We start from the raw sequence: 20000 nt of genomic DNA on the forward strand, positions 1-20000 counted from the left end.
CACTTATGGAATGATGACTAAAGCGCTAATCAGAGGAGTTCAAAATGTGTACGCATCTGCACTGCCGTGTTCTAGAATGTTGGGACTGTTGGCTTTTATACTTTCTCAGAATCTCAGCGCGGCTCAAGCAATTCAAATTCAAATGAATAGAAGCCGCTTAGGCGGAGCCGCATTGGTTTTGGGGAGGTGCATTGGGGGAATTTTGGGGAGGTGCAAGGTTGGGGCAGTGGGTCCCCCCACGGACGGTGGTCTCAGAGCCGCGTAGATACAGTATGTCACAATTGACCGCCGCCTCTGCAACTGTGGACACCGAATTAGCATTTAGACATGTCGGCCTATATGCTTATACATATCCAATCCTTTCAGATTTACAGAAGTGCCGGGGGGGGGGGGGGTTGAGGCTTGTGATTCTGGTAACATCTGCAGGGGACAAATGGAAGCTAGGATGGAGAAAGCCAGAGTAATGCTCGGTTTGGGATTGAGAGGGCCAACCAGGCTAGACATTTCATCATCTCTCACATCAGGCGATTTGGACTCAACGGCTGCGATAGCACCACCTGAGCCCAGCACAATCCCCGTACAACACGCATGCTCAACACTGCATGGTCAGAGTAGACTTTATGCTCACTCTTTCTCTGAAGAGAATAGTCTCCATTGAAAACATTGGCTTAACACAAATTGGTATAATAATCAGTTCGGGTAGACGTATTCAACCCATTATATTGTTAACGATTACCCTGTATCGGTTACCAATAGAGGAAGTTAATAATTAGTTGAGGGAGTTATATAATTAAGGTCAATGTGCTATGAAATTCAAGTCAGTCACTTCAGGGGGAAAAAAAGGGGAATCGGCAACACAAATTTGTATCCCTCCACAGGCCAGCGTTCTCCAGTTCTTTTACGGTTTCCTTTCCTCACCGCCTACATGGGACCTATTTTGCATATCGTTTGTCTTTCCTTTTGTTCAAATCTCTTTCATTCCCTCTCCGTTTGTGCGGTAACGGAATCTCCCGGCGGCAGCTGAGGAAGCCAGTCATTCATGTGTGCTCGGAGAGAGAAATAAATCCCACCGCTGTTGCCAGTGCGTGTGAATCCTACTGCTGTCACCAGTACGCGCACTTTTCAAAGACAGCTGTTGAAATTGTGTGGAACAGCAAACCAGGGGAAGAAACAAAACAGTTTGGCGACGCGCTTGTTCACGCCTCCTCAGGGGACTACTGCGAGACAAGGACACAAAAATTATCAAAGCCGAAAGATATGACAGAGCACCCCAGGTGAGTGCCGGAGAGACACGGAGTGAGGGAGGAGAAGACGAGTCAACAATCACTCCCTATTGTAGGCAAACAGCTCCGAGTGGATTCGACAACAAGCATTCGGGTTACTAATGGTCTGCCGATGGCAGAGACAACACCTTCATGGATTCAAGAGGCATACGCAAAAAAAAAAAAGCCCATGGGGTAATTGACATGAGCTGCTTGATTTATGAACTATTCTACGTAGTCTAACCATCTGTGTCTTAGTTTCTATTACCATAAATACACACAAACGGGGTCAAGTAAAGAGGCAGCCAGTTCCAATTTGCTCCGTACCCCTTCACCATGGCACTATGTCTGTAAGGCGGCAGCAATGTGGTGGACCATCAACCACTACACTGCTTATACCCACACAGAGCATTAAGAGCGGCAAAAAAATGGAAGGATTAGGGCCAACGGGAAGGGAGCGAAATAGGGCCGGCAGGTGCTATGGACTGTTGAGAGGTAAAAGTGGTTCACCATGTGCAGCAGAAGATGGTGAGCGCAGGCATTTCTTCCGGTGTCGTCCTATAGGACAGTTGCCGTGTGCTACATTATGTCACTGGCGGCAGCGTCAAAGAGGTCAACTGTCAGTCTAATGGGTGGTTCAGTATGCTTAGGCTAGAGACCCACAGAGATAATGAAGAGGAAGAAGATGAGGATACTTTGGACCTTCTCTTGACCGCTCTGCCGTTCTAGAGTCCCTCTATTTTCTCTACCGTCCTTGTCCCCTCATCTCCTCTCTTGTAATCTCCCCTTCTATCTGGTTTCAGTCAAAACCGGTGGGGGTTTTCATAAATCTGTACCGGGGTATATCTTCACTTTGTCCTCTCCTCTCTTAGACAGACAGATGGTCAGACACAGCCAAGAAAAGCAGGAGCTTCTGGCTTCTCCAATCCACTAGGAGGGTCCTCAGCTAGCCCAGACCAGCAGTCAGTGATGATATCCAGCTATCTTTCCTGTTCAACCCTCAAGTGGTTATATGTGGTGGTTCCCCCGCTTCAGGTGTGCAGGTACCCTCCTCTCTCCCTCTTCCCACTCCCTTCTTTTCCCCGTCTTCACCTCTCTATCCCGCGCCCTCTCTCTCGCGATACTCCAGTCTTCTCTTCGCCTCTCTCACAACATTTATCTACCTCCCTCTACCCCTCTCCACTGTTATTCTCTACCCCCAGTAAGTGATCCTTTTCCAATTACAGTTAATGCTTTTGTTCCCTCTTCCACCAAGGGGATGGTAGGGACATTGGGAATTTATTTATCAATCAATCAATCAATCAGTTTCTTGTGTTGCCTTATTCCCACACAACCCTGTTCTCCTACAACTAAAATAAGAAAATGTGGCCAATCCACAGTAAGCTGACAAAGTCGTAGGATGTGTTGTTTGAGCATTTGTGTGTGTGCGCGTAAACGAACACGCTCACTGGCGTGACAGCACTAACTCACTCCAATGCGAGGCTGGATAAGCGAACGGGCGCTGGGTGGGCTGACACTAACATTTGCGTTCCTAGTCGGACCTTTTTCTTCCCGTCTGCAGCCTGGCCGGCGCCAGCTGATGTTTCCATGGCGATATGGCTACGAGGCGCCCTATCCTTGACGTCCCACCGCTCATTGCCAAACGAACTTTGACTCAATATAGCATTTTTCGAGCCACCCCTCCCACCAACCTTTTTAAAGGAGTTTGTCACCAAACCCCTGAGCACGTACTGACCTATTCTGCTCCTACTGTGAATTGGCTGCAATCTAATCACAGCTACAGTGAAACCTGGATTTCCCTCTAGACAAACGGAGGAAAACAAAACACGGAATACTGGACAGCAGAGTGCACATGACCAGTGGGATAGAAGAAAGAGAATTTCAATAAATCTGAAAAACAACATCTGATGAGGATGGAAAATTAATTGAGATGTGTCCGCTCTCATGTTTATGCCAAATCAACAGTCTTCAGGGACACTGAAGGACAAAGCCCTCCAAATGTCAACAGTATGACCAAGCGGTTCCTTCCTGTTCGCTCCACCTTGGTAACTTGCGCTCTTGCACTTGAGACCTTGGTGGGTCAGACAGCGACAATATGTCTGCATCCCAAATGGCACCCTATTCCCTATATAGTGCACTACTTTTGACCAGGGCACATAGGGTTCTGGTGAAAAGTAGTGCACTACATTTGTATTGGTATTTATTATTCATCGGGCTCCTGGTCAACTCCCTGAACAAGGCTCTTCACCCCCAATTGCTCAGTTTGGCTGTGGGGCAAGCTCTAGGAAGAGTCTTGGGGGTTCCAAACTTCTTCCGTTTATGGAGGCCACTGTGTCAAGTTGTAGAAACATCAAGGATGGTCAATGGAAACAGGATGCACCTGAGCTCAATTTCAAGTCTCATAGAAAAGGGTCTGAATACTTATGTAAATGAGGTCATAGTTAAAAAAAAAAAAAATTGAATACATTTGCAAACATTTCTGAAAAACCTGTTTTGGTTTCGTCAATATGCGGTATTGTGTGTAGATTGAGGAGGACATTTTTTATTTAATCCATTTTAGAATAAGGCTGTAACGTGACAAAATGTTCAAAAAGTCAAGGGGTCTGAATACTTTCCGAATGTACTGTCAATCTGCTCCAAACCACTCCCGTCCACTTAGCAGCATGCCGCTGCCATCGGTTTCCACGACTTGTGACATGGGACCAGCACTGATCTAAACACTGATTGCTGTTCTCTGTCTACTCCACGACAGGATGGAGGGGGAGAAGTAGATGGAAACGACTTCCTTGGCAGGCAAGTTCCAGGTAGCACGGGCCAATCGGATAGGGACAGATGACAAGGCAGGGAATCCATGAGCCCTGAGCAGAGTCCTACCATAGGAGTGGAGAATGAGAAAATTCCCATTTGCGTTTTCCCCATAAGTTTGCGCATAATTGAGATTTGTTTGCTAAGCATAACTGAGTAGGGCTCCCGAGTGGCGCAGCGGTCTAAGGCACCACCTCAGTGCTAACGGCGTCATTACAGACCCTGGTTCGATTCCAGGCTGTATCACAGCCGGCTGTGATTGGGAGTCCCATAGGGTGGCGCACAATTGGTCCAGCGTCGTCCGGGTTTGGCCGTCATTGTAATTAAGAATTTGTTCTTAACCGACTTGCCTGGTTAAATAAAGGTTACACAAATAGTCCTCCGCTAGCAAACAATCGCCGCATTGGAACTCTGGAGTGCCAACACATATGGAATAGGGTGTCAAACTTTTCTTAGAGTAAAACCCTTTATTTGACTCTGCCATTGGCACGAGACGCATTACTTAACAGACACGGTTGAAAGCTGTGCCGATAACCACAAGCTCAGATTGACAGCACTGCCGCGTTCCATGAAGTGTCATCATGGACGTGTCAATTCCGTGGAACACAAAAAGGACACCTTAAACACCGATTCCGTGCTTGCTATACATGACGTTTTAGTTGTCAGCCAACGAGGCTGCCTAGCGGACAGACACTTCAACAGAGAACCTCACGTCACCAATGCATAAATCAGCATGTTGTTATCTTTTCCGCAGCCTTTTCCCCGTCAGCAGCTCAGAAATAATGGATGTGCTGCTCGCTGATGCCATGTCTGTCGTTCACATTTTGACAGCCGTCATAATGGCCTGCTTATGCACTTCCTTTGGCCCGTATTCACAACGCGTCGCAGAGTGCGGATCACTTTAGCCTTTTAAAGCATATTGAATTAGATGACAGACAGGGAGGGACCAGCACTCCTACTCTGAGATGCTTTATGGATATGGGCCCTAGACGCCATCCTAGGTCTCCCTCTCTCCCTTCGGTATGTTTTAATATGCGCGGAGAACACAGGTGATTGGGCTCCGGCCCACTGTGTTCAATTACAGGGACTTAAGGATGGCAAGAAGCGGCGCGTGGCATGGGGAGGAAATTAAGTGCTGCGTCGCCGTCGTGCTCTGTGTGCTCCTCGCTCCCCAGAGAGATGATTAGGCTACTAGATAGGCAGCAGTGAGAGGGGGTGGGGGGGATATGGAAGAGGTAAAGAGAGGGATGGAGAGAGAGTTTGCAAGAGCGATTAAGACAAGAGACAGAAGGTTTGAGAGCGGGGGACGGCTATGGTGAGAGGGAGGAAGAAAGACAGAGGTAGAGCGGCAGAGAAGGAGAGAGGGAGCGGCAGAGCGGCAGAGAAGGAGAGAGGGAGCGGCAGAGAAGGAGAGAGGGAGCGGCAGAGAAGGAGAGAGGGAGCGGCAGAGAAGGAGAGAGGGAGCGGCAGAGAAGGAGAGAGGGAGCGGCAGAGAAGGAGAGAGGGAGCGGCAGAGAAGGAGAGAGGGAGCGGCAGAGAAAGAGAGAGGGAGCGGCAGAGAAGGAGAGAGGGAGCGGCAGAGAAGGAGAGAGGGAGCGGCAGAGAAGGAGAGAGGGAGCGGTAGAGCGGCAGAGAAGGAGAGAGGGAGCGGCAGAGAAGGAGAGAGGGAGCGGCAGAGAAGGAGAGAGGGAGCGGCAGAGAAGGAGAGAGAGGGAGCGGCAGAGAAGGAGAGAGGGAGCGGCAGAGAAGGAGAGAGGGAGCGGCAGAGAAGGAGAGAGAGGGAGCGGTAGAGCGGCAGAGAAGGAGAGAGGGAGCGGCAGAGAAGGAGAGAGGGAGCGGCAGAGAAGGAGAGAGGGAGCGGCAGAGAAGGAGAGAGGGAGCGGCAGAGAAGGAGAGGCAGAGAAGGAGAGGCAGAGAAGGAGAGAGGGAGCGGCAGAGAAGGAGAGAGGGAGCGGTAGAGCGGCAGAGAAGGAGAGAGGGAGCGGCAGAGAAGGAGAGAGGGAGCGGCAGAGAAGTAGAGAGGGAGCGGTAGAGCGGCAGAGAAGGAGAGAGGGAGCGGTAGAGCGGCAGAGAAGGAGAGAGGGAGCGGTAGAGCGGCAGAGAAGGAGAGAGGGAGCGGCAGAGAAGGAGAGAGGGAGCGGTAGAGCGGCAGAGAAGGAGAGAGGGAGCGGCAGAGAAGGAGAGAGGGAGCGGCAGAGAAGGAGAGAGGGAGCGGCAGAGAAGGAGAGAGGGAGCGGCAGAGAAGGAGAGAGGGAGCGGTAGAGTGGCAGAGAAGGAGAGAGGGAGCGGTAGAGTGGCAGAGAAGGAGAGAGGGAGCGGTAGAGTGGCAGAGAAGGAGAGAGGGAGCGGTAGAGTGGCAGAGAAGGAGAGAGGGAGCGGTAGAGTGGCAGAGAAGGAGAGAGGGAGCGGTAGAGTGGCAGAGAAGGAGAGAGGGAGCGGTAGAGTGGCAGAGAAGGAGAGAGGGAGCGGTAGAGTGGCAGAGAAGGAGAGAGGGAGCGGTAGAGTGGCAGAGAAGGAGAGAGGGAGCGGTAGAGTGGCAGAGAAGGAGAGAGGGAGCGGTAGAGTGGCAGAGAAGGAGAGAGGGAGCGGTAGAGTGGCAGAGAAGGAGAGAGGGAGCGGTAGAGTGGCAGAGAAGGAGAGAGGGAGCGGTAGAGTGGCAGAGAAGGAGAGAGGGAGCGGTAGAGCAAGAAATAATGAGTAATAAGACGGAACCAAGCGAGTGCAGTCAGTTCCTGCGTCTCAAATGGCACCCTATTCCCTATATTGAGCCCTGTGGACCCTGGTCAAAAGTAGTGCACTATATAGAAAATAGGGTGTGATTTAGGATGTGGAAGGTCAGTGGGTGGCTTCATAGCTGGTGTTTGAGTGGACGGATATTGAAGCCCAGTTAATGAGACTCCACTTCTCCCTCTCTTTTCCTCATTCTCTCTGCCTCCCTCATCCTCTCCTTCCCACATGATCCGATAAGACGCAAATCCCCAAAATTACACAGAGGTCGTCGTCGTGCGTGGGGTTCATTTGCCTTCCTTGGGTAATAGTGGCCATAGACGACGGGGAGCGATGGTGCCACCAGCCTAATGGTCTTATCAGAGCGTAACATATGCATCCTGTCAACGTTGGCTGAGGGAGAAAATAGCCTTCAAATGTTACAATGGTTCTAAGAACGTCCCCCTGAAGGGTACAATATCTTATTTCTATAGAGCGGAGGGGTATTTGGCACGACTGTGGAGGAGGAAGGAGGTACAACTGTCTTCGAGTACTGTTCGCCCCCGTAATCGACAGCTTGTACACTGAGAAAGGATCGTACCAAAATAGCATCACTTTGCTCGCTCACTCAAAGGGAGCATAAACAGCGGTTGTGGAGTAAAATGTAGGCTCTCTCCCTCCCTCCTTCAGTTAATTAAAATGATAACTCAACATACAGGTACCTCAGATTTGTAAGCAGAAACAATTGGGATGCAATTTTTTACCTCAGCTAACGGCCTCAAAACGATCGCATTTCGATCCCCCTTGTAACCCATAGAATACCACATTTATTTCAAGAGAAAGCAATTTATCTTTGATTTTGTTTTGGTCCATGCCTCCATTTAGAGAGCAATGTCCATATAAAACATCACGTGGTTCAGTACTTTTGTTCTGTAGAACGGCACGTCGGAGTGACTTCCAAATGTTCTCCAGCTGCGTCACAAGGCGTCTCGTTAAGGTGGTCAAGCACAAAAGGAACTCCATCCCTGTCGCAAGAAGAAGCCTGTGCTGGAATGCTTGTGGGAGTTAAACGGTGAAGAAATGCGGAACTATGGCTGCTTTAGTTGAATGGAGTGGCGAGGCTTAACCTGTTACGGCAAGCCAAAAGGTACATGGACAATGTAGTACAATAACTACAGTGCATTTGAACAGGATTCAGACCCCTTGACTTTCTCCACATTTGTGTTTTCCTCAATCTACACACAATACCCCATAATGACAAAGCAAAAACTGACATTTTTGCAAATGTATTAAAAATAAAACAGCTATTTTCAGGTCGAACATTCAGAGGATGTTCGATCGGGTTCAAGTCCGGCCCACTCAAGGACATTCAGAGACTTGTCCCGAAGCCTGTCAGAGTGACCATCGGGGGTTCTTGGTCACATCTCAAGGACACTTCATGGAAACAGGATGCACCTGAGCTCAATTTCGAGTCTCATAGCAAAGGGTCTAAATATTTATTGTAAATAAGGTAGTTCTGTGTTTTACTTTCAATACACCTTTTTTTCCCTTTGTCATTATGGGGTATTGAGTGCAGATTGCTGAGGGGAAATTTGATTGACTCCATTTTAGAATAAGGCTGTAACTTAACAAAAAATGTGGGAAAAGTCAAAGGGGTCTGAATACTTTCCCCCGAAGGCCCTGTATATGGAGACTGTATAGTGGCAAAAATGTTGCCAGCATGTTATGTAGCTTACCAAGTGGATTATTTTCCTCTTGACTCGCAGTCACGTATTAGCCAAGGTCTACTCCCGATCAAATGCCTGTGACTAGTCTTAATCAATCAATGTCTGTATATTTGGTTAATTCTCTGGCAGGACAAATAAGAGGAAGTGGTACAGCTCATCTATTTGTTTGCAAATCCATCACTGATCAGAAACATTTAGCGTGCAATAGGTTAATGTAGCGTTAGATCAAGTGTAGGCCATTGTTTTTGCTCGATCGCGTAAAGCCCATCGGAGGTCGTGAAATATGAACGCGAGACTCGCATGATTTAAAAAAATAGGATTGCTGTTATTTTGTATGGGTATCATGATGAAGATACTCTCACAATGTATGACCCTAACGCCTGCTCCCTAACAAAGTGGAATGAGGGTATGAAAGACATGAAACATGGATTTAAAAAGCAAGGGCTCGCCTTGGGCTGTTTCAAAATGGAACCTTTTTTTAATATGACAGCCATTCCATTTTATTCAGTTATATTTCATTATATTCTTAGCCTACTATAAAAAATATATTTGTGTTGACTGTGCTCAGGGTAGTTTAAGTGTGTCTTGTCTGATTTAATGAACAAAATAACTATTGGTTTTAGGTGGCCCCCTCCTTTTGAATAGGCGTTAACGCCCTTGGTCCCAGGGTCGGCTGACTAGCCTTACCTGATGAGGATAATCTTGACCTTGGACGAGGCGCTCTTAATGATGGCTGAGGCATTCAGGTGGCTGCGGCCATACAGGACCTGGTTGTTGATCTGATGGGGAGGAAGAGAAGGAGAGAGTTGAACTACAATCTGTGTCATATTCGTTATGGCACTACATAACAAAACAGTTTCCATTTCTTATTGGATAAGTTCAGGTTGGCCCCCTCACTGTTTCAGTCCGTTTTCTTCCGTTGATGCATAATGAACACAACCCAGGTCTTTATCATAAACAGGAAGAAGTGATGGATTTAATGTATTTCTCTCTCTGACAAAGAGATAGCAACATAAGACTCAAACATGCATGAACACATACAGGCATATACAAATAAACCCTGTAAGCAAATACACACGTGTGCAGCAAACACACACCACACACAGTGACCTTCTAGATGGCAACAATGAAGGCATGATGCATCCGCCCAAGTGTGACAACAGTGTTTAGTGGCAGCAGCCGCAAGCACATGATTACTGATGTGGGCACATACCCACAACCACATTCACAGCTCCCCCCTCACCCCTAATTGAGACAGGTTTTACTGAAAGGTCATTGAGCTCGCCTGCTAGCCCCCTACAATCCACACCGGTCTGCTACTCAAATGAGCACATTCAGTCGTATCCGCTACTTCCAAATGTTAAATCAATAGGCAATTTAGCACTCTGCAGATCCGAATGGGCCAGCACCCAGCCCCAACACCTTGCTCTGGTGGAACAGCACAAATCCTGACTGGGGCTTAGATGGGCTCAGAGACACGGTTTGTGAGGGTTTTAGTGTGGGGTGTCAGTGTTCATCAGTGAGGGAGGGAGTGTGTATGTTTGCGTGTGAGCATGTGGATCAGCCTGTGACTAACAGTGTACGTGCATGTGTGTGTCTGCATTTATGACTGTGTGTGTGTGTGTGTGTGTTTCTCTGTGATTATAGTACAGTGCCTTTGGAAGGTATTCAGACCCCTCAACTTTTTCCACATTTTGTTACGTTACAGCCTTATTCTAAAATTGATTAAATCATTTTTTTCTTCATCAATCTAAACACAATAACCCATAATGACAAAGCAAAAACTGGTTATAAATTGTTGCTAATTTATTCAAATAAAAAAAAACAGAAATCTCACATTTACTTAAGTATTCAGACCCTTTACTCAGTACTTTCTTGATGACGCTACAAGCTTGGCACACCTGCATTTGGGGAGTTTCTCCCATTCCTCTCTGCAGATCCTCTCAACCTCTGTCAGGTTGGATGCGGAGTGTCACTGCACATCTATTTTCAGGTCTCTCCAGAGATGTTAGATCCGGATCAAGTCCGAGCTCTGGCTGGGCCACTCAAGGACATTCAGAGACTTGTCCCGAAGCCACTCCTGCGTCGTCTTGGCTGTGTGCTTAGGGTCGTTGTCCTGTTGGAAGGTGAACCTTCGCCCCAGTCTGTGGTCCTCAGCGCTCTGGAGCAGGTTTTCATCAAGGATCTCTGTACTTTACTCCGTTCATCTTTGCCTCAATCCTGACTAGTCTTCCAGTCCCTGCAGCTGAAAAACATCCCCACAGCATGATGCTGCCACCACCATGCTTCACTGTAGGGATGGTGCCAGGTCTCCTTCAGACGTGACGCTTGGCATTCAGGCCAAAGAGTTCAATCTTGCTTTCATCAGATCAGAAAATCTTGTTTCTCATGGTCAGGGTCCTTTAGGTGCCTTTTGTCAAACTCCAAGTGGGCTGTCATGTGCCTTTTACTGAGGAGTGGCTTCCGTCTGGGCACTCTACCATAAAGGCCTGATTGGTGGAGAGCTGTAGAGATAGTTGTCCTTTTGGAATGTTCTCCCATCTCCACAAAGGAACTCCCAAGCTCTGTCAATGACCATCACCTCCCTGACCAAGGCCCTTCTCCCCCGATTGCTCAGTTTGGCTGGGCGACCAGCTCTAGGAAGAGTCTCGGTAGTTCCAAACTTCTTCAATTTAAGAATGACGGAAGTCACTGTGTTCTTGGGGACCTTCAATGCTGCAGAAATGTTTTGGTACCCTTCTCCAGATCTGTTCTACGGACAATTGGCCTCATGGCTTGGCTTTTGCTCTGACATGCACCTATATAAACAGGTGTGTTCCTTTCCAAAGCATGTTCAATCATTTGAATTTACCACAGGTGGACTCCAATCAAGTAGAAACATCTCAAGGATGATCAATGGAAACAGGATGCACCCGAGTCTCATCGCCAAAAGGTCTGAACACGTATTTCTGTATGTAATCTTTACACTGAATACATTCTAAAAACCTGTTTTCACTTTGTCATTATGGGGTATTGTGTGTAGATTGCTGACGATGTGTTTTTATTTAATCCATTTTAGAATAAGTCTTAACGTCACAATGTGGAAAAAGTCAAGGGGTCTGAATACTTTCCCAAGGCACTGCATGTGTGTGTGCATCTCAGTGTGTGTGCGCGCGCGCCTCAGCTTGTGTGTTGCATTGGGTCGGGTCTCCCTCCCTCCGCTGTCGCTGCTTGTGGCAGTCCACATACATTTTTCATGGTGGCAGTGACATTGTTGTAATGAGCAGCGCTAGCACAACAGAGAGGGCGGGAGGAATAGAGAGAAAGAAAGAAAAAACCCAGAGGGTTGATGGAGGGAGGAGAACGTGATATGATGGAATGAGGAAAAAAAGAAGAAAGGAAGAGGTCATAACAGACGCGGGTCAGCTGACAACACGTCAGTTCCAATTCAGGCTCTTCCACGTTAGTGTCAATGTTTGTGGAAGATCATCTCAGACAAGCGTTTTGAAAAACCGGCAAAACACTTCAGCTCCAGACTGACACATTTATAATTCACTGCATTCATGAGACACTTACTCTGCCAGTCCCAGAGCTCAATCCCAGCAACGACTAATCAAACCAGAAGAACTAAATCAACCAGAAGAATTAATCGCATCTATTTTGCATGACTAATCCCCGCTTAGATTCATTAGTAGTAGGCCCACACTCAAAAAGGAGAAGTTATTTTCATTCATTGAGGCAGCAAGAGCAAATGCTTTTCCGGGAATCTTCCCAGAAAGACCGAAAGGAAGAGAGACGGAAGAGCGAGAAAATAAACTAAAAAGGTGGAGAAACAAGAGTATAAGAAAGTATAGGAGGCACACTATTTTTTGCGTTTCTCTGAGGCAGACACACACACAGCCCCTATTCACACACGCCGTTGTGATGTGTTGTGATGGATTCTGTGGCCTGAGAGGAGCACTGGCCTCGGCGTCAACAGTGACAGTGATGGAGCAGTTTCATTTTCTCCCTCAAGGACTTAACAGGATAAGACTATCACAGGGAGGGAGGGAGCGAGAGAGAGAAAGGGCTGTGACGATCACAAATGAAATAATGCATGGGCAGGGGACGGGAGAGAGAGAAAAAGAGGGAAGGAAGAAAGGGGAAAGGACAAGGGCAGACTATCCAACATGGCCTCTTATACTACCATGTCCACCTAATCAACCCCTGTGATTGGCTCATGTGTGCGTGTGACTGTCTTTTCGCACACGTGTGTGAGAGAATATGCATGTGCGAGTTCGCACAGGTGTGTGTGTGTGTGGCCCCCTCACCTCCAGCAACTCGTCCCCAACACGGATGTTTCCGTTTTTGGCAGCGGGGCCCCCGGGGCTGATGCCCACCACAAAGATACTGAGGCAGGCGCGGTCGCGGTTCCCCGCCAGGCTCAGGCCCAGACCGTGGCGCTCTTTGTCCAGCTCCACACACAGCAGCTCCCCGCACAGCTCCCCGTAGCGCAGCCTGATCCGCTCTGAGGGAGAGAGACAGGTGGTTATTTCTAATACTGTGTTTCAGTGTTGGAGGGGAAAGATTACGCCGGCAAACCATTTATCTGGTCTTACACACACACTAGAAAAAGGTCTCAAAGGAAACCCTCCTGACTGAATTCTTGACACACACATCCGTAGGCAGCACACACACACACGTTTCTTCTTTCGCTTTACTGTGATGACTATTTGACCTGTCCAGTCGGTGGAATACCCTGGCTTGTTCCATTATACACGAGTGCAATTATTATCATTACCATATCTCCCAACTTCCTCCAATACACAGAGGAACATTCATCTCTGCTCTCAAACTCAAGTCTGAGTTTTGCTTTCCAGTTTTATAATGCTTGCTAGTTTCCCTCTATCGCCGGGGGTGAAAAGTAATTGCATGAAATAATCCCTTGTGCAGCAGTATTCAAAAGGGCATTTATTTCACCCACTGCATGTGCTTTTTTTTGTCCAAATCAATCCATTCTGGGGTACCCCAGGGCTGTGTCCGAGTCACTCTGTAGAGCTGATAGATCTACACTGGTGCCAGGTTAGATAGGCTGTTATTTACTGTAATCGTCTGGTGTGGGTAAAGGGATGGCCGGGCAGACCACAGGCCTGTGTGTTCTCTCATCTCTATTTACTTAAATTTTTCCACCCCCTCGGTCAACGGCTAAGGCAGGGGAGAGCCGAGGTCCTGACTGAAATCCTTCAGTGGGTGTGTGTGTGTGTGTGTACGTGTCATGGAAACTAATCACGTCTGTTGACTTTTGATGATGCTGTGTGTCCCGTTGAAGATACTGAATGACCATCTCACGTGATAGGATTAGATTTCCCTCAATGGCAGCTGCCTATCAAAATGACATTGAAATCTTCTGCTTTCTGAACAAACAGCCCTGCGCATGTACGCTGGACGTGCTTGTGTGTGTGTGTGTGTGGAAAGAGGGCAGAGAACACCTTCAAAGGAAACTTGGTCCTGCTGCAACACCTGTAAAGGGACAATCAGCAGTTGCTACATCCATTTTTGGACTAAATTAATGCTATGTATCCAGTGATACTTGTAGAATATAACTTCATAAATGCTTCATGAGCTTAGTTTAACTATCGCACTTCATGAGAACCAAAATATACGCTCGTTTTACTCCGTTCGAAAACGAAGAAAACGTCAACAAAACACCACATACAGTTGAAGTCAGAAGTTTACATACACCTTAGCCAAATACATTTAAACTCAGTTTTTCACAATTCCTGACATTTAATCCTAGTAAGAATTCCCTGTCTTAGGTCAGTTAGGATCACCACTTTATTTTAAGAATGTGAAATGTCAGAATAATGGTAGAGAGAATGATTTCTTTCAGATTTGATTTCTTTCATCACATTCCCAGTGGGTCAGAAGTTTACATACACTCAATTAGTATTTGGTAGCATTGCCTTTAAATGGTTTAACTTGGGTCAAACGTTTTGGGTAGCCATCCACAAGCTTCCCACAATAAGTTGGGTGAATTTTGGCCCATTCCTCCTGACAGAGCTGGTGTAACTGAGTCAGGTTTGTAGGCCTCCTTGCTCGCACATGCTTTTTCAGTTCTGCCCACACATGAAAACACGGTTAAAACTATAACTTTGATATCATGGATGGTAAGTCCTTGCATCCATATCTCCGTCTGTGAATTTTTAGAGTGGTAACATTTCTCTCAGCATTTCACCGTACCAGGGGCGGGGTGGCCGCTTTGTTATCGTTTCCACTTCTGATAACCCCTTTAAAATCGAACCCACCGCAGAGAGGTGGTTACTTCTCATGCGCAGCATTTCATTCAATTTCAAACGTTTCGAGAGGCATTTGTCAACTAAAAAGCACACGCCAAGCATCTACTCTCTCACACATACACTAGTAAAAGTGAAAGACTTGTAATTGCAATCGCTGTAACTGATTACTTGATACACACAAACCTGTGCATCGATGTTGTGTGTGTGTGCGCGCACGCATGAGAGTAGGGAAGAGAGAACATTTTCAAAAAAAGGGAATTTGGTCCTGCTGCAACACCATGAAAAAGCCACCCACTCCAGAGTTAACTTGATAGCACACAGATTCCTCCGTCCAACTCATTTATCCCCATCACCCATTCAGCAAACAGGTTCACACGGGTCGTTATTTGGCCGAGACAAAAGGGATGGATGCTTCCCAAACCACAATGCTATTTCGGCCTCCCGACAATAACAAGCCGACATTATTCCAACATTTTGATGGATGGCTGGGATTCATGACCCTGCTCGCAAAACTCTTCACCTTTCATAATGCCGTCAGGCCCTACGACATGATGCACGCTTAAATATCCCCCTTTTCCTCTCCTCCCTTTCTATTTTCCTTTCTGTCCAGCATTGTTTTTCACTCCTGTTTTGATTAAAAACCACAGTAAACATGAAGGGGGCAAGAGAGGGAGAGAGAGAGAGAGAAAAAAAAGAGAGAGGAGGGTGACAGAACAAGGAGGGATGGTGTCTGACCTTTGAGGCGATTTCCATTTCTTAAAAAAAAAAAAATACTGCGGAGAGAGAGATGGAAACAGAGGGAAAGAGTAAGGAGAGAGAGATGGAAACAGAGGGAAAGAGTAAGGAGAGAGAGATGGAAACAGAGGGAAAGAGTAAGGAGAGAGGGGGGATGAGAGAGGGAAGGAGGGAGAGAGGGGGGATGAGAGAGGGAAGGAGGGAGAGAGCAAGAGATACAGGGAGGCAGAGAGATTTACATTCCAGTCACGCCGTGAGAAGAGTAATTAAAAGCCCAAAGAGGTCCATAAATTCCAACCGATAAAAATGAGGGGGAGAGAATCACCCCATGAGCGTCAGGGGGGACAACCCACCTTACGACATGGATGGGTTGAATTTGAGCATAGGAGTGGAAAAGAGAGGGAAGGAGTGAAAAGAGTCTCTTGCGATAGTAAATGTGGATGGGTTGAGAAATGGAGAAAAGTAGGAAGCGAAAGAGAAGGGAGAGGAAAAGAGCGGGAGGGCGGATGGGTTGAGGGGGAGAAAGGAGAGAAACTAAGGGGAAAGAGAAAGGAAGAGGTGGAAGAAATTGGATGGGCTGAGAAAGGGAAGACGAGAAATTTCTCTGCCTCTCTTCAGTCCTAAGAGAGGTAGCAAGATAGAGATGCTGACAGAGAGAAAATGAGGAATGTGAAATTGGTGGTGCAGGGTTCTGGTCCAAAAACCGCAACCTCAGAAACGTTGCTAGAACGTTTTATTAGTGGTTTTAGTGACAACGTATGGACTGTGGAAAATACAAACCATAACTTCATCCAAAAGACACACGGATCCCATGGATTTTGGGGGGGACAGTTAGTATAGTAGAATACACAAGGTGCAATTGCAACAGTTTGTCCTCGAGTTATGTCAGTCACAGAGTTATTGAATTAGCCCATGTCACTTAACATTTTTTAGATTGGTCTAGTCTGATATAGTCTATCCAGCTATCTAAACTTGAGGTAATCATGCGAATTACAGAGGGCCTCCCCCCCTTGATTTTGTTAAGTCACTCAGATATATTTAAAAAACTGCACATTCTTCTCTCTGCCCCATGGCAAAATGTGTAGAATTGCATGAAATGAGTTAGAAAATTGTCAAATCTTCTCACCGACCATGGCAAATGTCTAGAATTGCAGCAAACTTTAAAACGACAACATTTCTCTACATCCAACAAAATGCCTTGGGGCCCCCAAAAGGCTAGGGCGAAAGAGAGCGAGAGTGAGTGTGTGTGTGTGTGTGTAGATGACAGGGAAAAGGGGAATTGAGTGGCATGACCGTATTTGATTGAATAGGCCCTTAGTGAGGCTGCTGGCGAAGAGGTCCTGGGAATGATCCGGTGGAGAGAAGTAGTGGAAAAGGAGGAGAGGAAAAAGGAGTGTGACAGAAGCTAGTCCCTGTTAGTTCAACACTTAGCTGTGGCATAGTAGCTGTGGTTAAGACTTCAGTCGTAGAGCGAGGGCGGGAGAGAGGGAGGAGAGAAAATGAGTGTCAGGTCATCAACGTCAGCATCTACTGGTTAATGAGGCTCCATCACTGTCCAGTGCTCCACTACCATCGTAGGGCTGGGCGGTATATACCCTATTTAACCACATACCGGTACTGATAAATGGATAGGTTTTGGGTTTATAATTTCTCTGGTATAACGTTATTTCAGGGTTTGTTAAATATGTTGTTACGCCACTCGGCCGTGTGCAATGCCCGTTTTCATAGTTGACTTCGTTTGCTAATCGAATCGTCTCTCTCCCTCCACACACACACCAAGCCCCGTCTCCAGTCACTCAAGGAGACCAGTTTTTTTTTTTGCACTACCACGAGTCAGTCTGCAATGGTCAACGCTGCAGTGGGATTTTTCTTTTCTCAGCAAGTTGTGGGTAAAATAAATCGCGTTAGCCGCTAATGCTAATCGCGTGTTGGCTAGCTTCATCACAAACCACAAAATGTTAAAGGGGCAGTGCAGTCAAAAACGTGATTTTTCATAAAGAATATACATTACCAGTCAAACGCTTGGAGACACCTACTCATTCCAGAGTTTGTTTATTTGTACTATTTTCTACATTGTAGAATAATAGCAAAGACATCAAAACTATGAAATAACATATGGAATCATGTAGTAACCAAAAAGGTGTTAAACAAATCAAAACATATTTGAGATTCTTCAAAGTAGCCACCCTTTGCCTTGATGACTGCTTTGCGCACTCTTCACATTCTCTCAACCAGCTTCATGAGGCAGTCACCTGGAATACATTTCAATTATCAGGTATGCCTTGTTAAAAGTTAGTTTGTGGAATTTCTTTCCTTCATAATGCGTTGGAGCCAATCAGTTGTCTTGTGACAAGGTAGGGGTGGTATACAGAAGATAACCCTATTTGGTAAAAGACCAGGTCCATATTATGGCAAGAACAGCTCAAATAAGCAAAGAGAAACGACAGTCCATCAAACACAAGAAACACAAGCAATCGACATTAGACCGTTGGAAATCTGTCCTTCGGTCTGATGAGTCCAAATTGTAGGTTCCAACCGCTGTGTCTTTCTGAGACGCAGAGTAGGTGAACAGATGATCTATGCATGTGTGGTTCCCACCGTGAAGCAGGGAGGAGGTGGTGTAATGGTGCTTTGTATGTGACACTGTCTGTGATTTATTTAGAATTCAAGGCACACTTAGCCAGCATGGCTACTACAGCATTCTGCAATGATACTCAATCCCATTTGGTTTGCGCTTAGTGGGATTTTCAACAGGACAAATGTCCCAAAACACACCTCCAGGTTGTGTAAGGGCTATTTGACCAAGAAGGAGAGTGATGGAGTGCAGCATTAGATGACCTGGCCTCCACAATCACCCAAACCCAACCCAATCGAGATGGTTTGGGATGAGTTGGACCCCAGAGTCAAGAAAAAGCAGCCAACAAGTGCTCAGCATATGTGGGAACTCCTTCAAGACTGTTGGAAAATCATTTCAGATAAAGCTGGTTGAGAGAATGCCAAGAGTGTATAAAGCTGTCATCAAAGCAAAGAATTATCTCAAATAAGAATCTCAAATATAAAATATATTTTGATTTGTTTAACACTTGTCTGGTTACTACATGATTCCACAGTTGTGATGTCTTCACTATTATTCTAAAAAAACCTGGAATGAGTAGGTGTCCACGCTTTGTGTTTTTTTGGGAGGGAGAGGGGGGGGGGGGTTCAGCCTGTTCAGGTAGGATGGAGTTTTTGGACCCAGATCATGACATCACAATCTGATTATTCTGAAAAATGACCAGTCACCTTTTATTTGCATATGTATCCTCCTACTTCGAAGGGGTAAGCGAGGCAGGCTCCAGTCAAGACAATCCTATCCGCCAATCAGGGCTGTGTATGTAAATCTTTCTATCAACACACCCACGCAATCATTTCAATGGCAAAAAAAATATTTTCATGAAATAACAATGTCTAATAAATCACTGTTAAGATTATTTAAAAAATATATATAATTAAAAAGACTGGATGGGGTCTTTAACATGTTCGCGCCATTTGACTCAAGTTTGGGCTCATCTGTCTGTGTGTGTTCATGACACATTCTGCACAGAATGAGAATATTACACCATCTTGATAAGCAAAATACTTTTACTCTCCAGGCACTGTGAAGATCTGTTGATTGTGAAGAATCTGTGCATCTCCAACACGTACCATGGGCACATCCAAAATGGCACACTATTCCCTACAGACTACTAGTTGTTCCTGCCAAAACCAGCACCTGGGTCTAGAGACACTGCTGTGCACAGGGTGTTCACTCGTTTTTCTGTCTTTTTCGCTAACCATTTGATATTTGAGTCCGGTTGGCAGTAGAGGCTTTCATCGCAGTCAGCCGTTTGATTGTGGGGACCAATTTCGGGATATTGAATTGAAAACATATTGACGCAGAGAGCAAGAGGGTCAAAGGCCTGCAAATTATTTTTGTGTTAAAATGATTTGTTGACAGTCAGTCTTGAATAATGCCTAGAATCCAATGATGTAAATAGTTAATTTACAGTTAATTTATGATAGTTTGAATAGACTGGGGTGTTTGGATAAGAATAGTTATCGTGAACTCATCCCTCTTCATGACCTTCAAACACACACACAGAGCGAGAGCGAGAGACAAACACAGAGCGAGAGAGAGCGAGAGAGCGAGACACACAAAGAGCGAGAGAGAGAGACACACAAAGAGCGAGAGCGAGAGAGACACACAAAGAGCGAGAGCGAGAGACACACAAAGAGCGAGAGCGAGAGACACACAAAGAGTGAGAGCGAGAGACAAACACAGAGCGAGAGAGAGCGAGAGAGAGACACACAAAGAGCGAGAGAGCGAGACACACAAAGAGCGAGAGAGAGAGAGACACACAAAGAGCGAGAGCGAGAGACACACAAAGAGCGAGAGCGAGAGACACACAAAGAGTGAGAGCGAGAGACACACAAAGAGCGAGAGCGAGAGACACAAAGAGCGAGAGCGAGAGACACACAAAGAGCGAGAGCGA

General features: G+C 46.5%; 1 protein-coding gene across 1 annotated transcript in view; it reads right to left on the reverse strand.

Annotated features, from left to right (window-relative positions):
- Window positions 1-20000, reverse strand: part of patj (PATJ crumbs cell polarity complex component) — a 205433-nt gene that overhangs the window by 29499 nt on the left and 155934 nt on the right. Inside the window, exons 28-29 of the mRNA XM_065008500.1 lie at window positions 12790-12986; window positions 9188-9279 (exon numbers count right to left, since the gene is read on the reverse strand). Coding sequence (XP_064864572.1) covers window positions 9188-9279; window positions 12790-12986 — 289 coding nt within the window. The remainder of the gene's footprint in view (window positions 1-9187; window positions 9280-12789; window positions 12987-20000) is intronic.

Source organism: Oncorhynchus nerka, linkage group LG24, assembly GCF_034236695.1.
Source record: "Oncorhynchus nerka isolate Pitt River linkage group LG24, Oner_Uvic_2.0, whole genome shotgun sequence".
NCBI lineage: Eukaryota > Metazoa > Chordata > Actinopteri > Salmoniformes > Salmonidae > Oncorhynchus > Oncorhynchus nerka.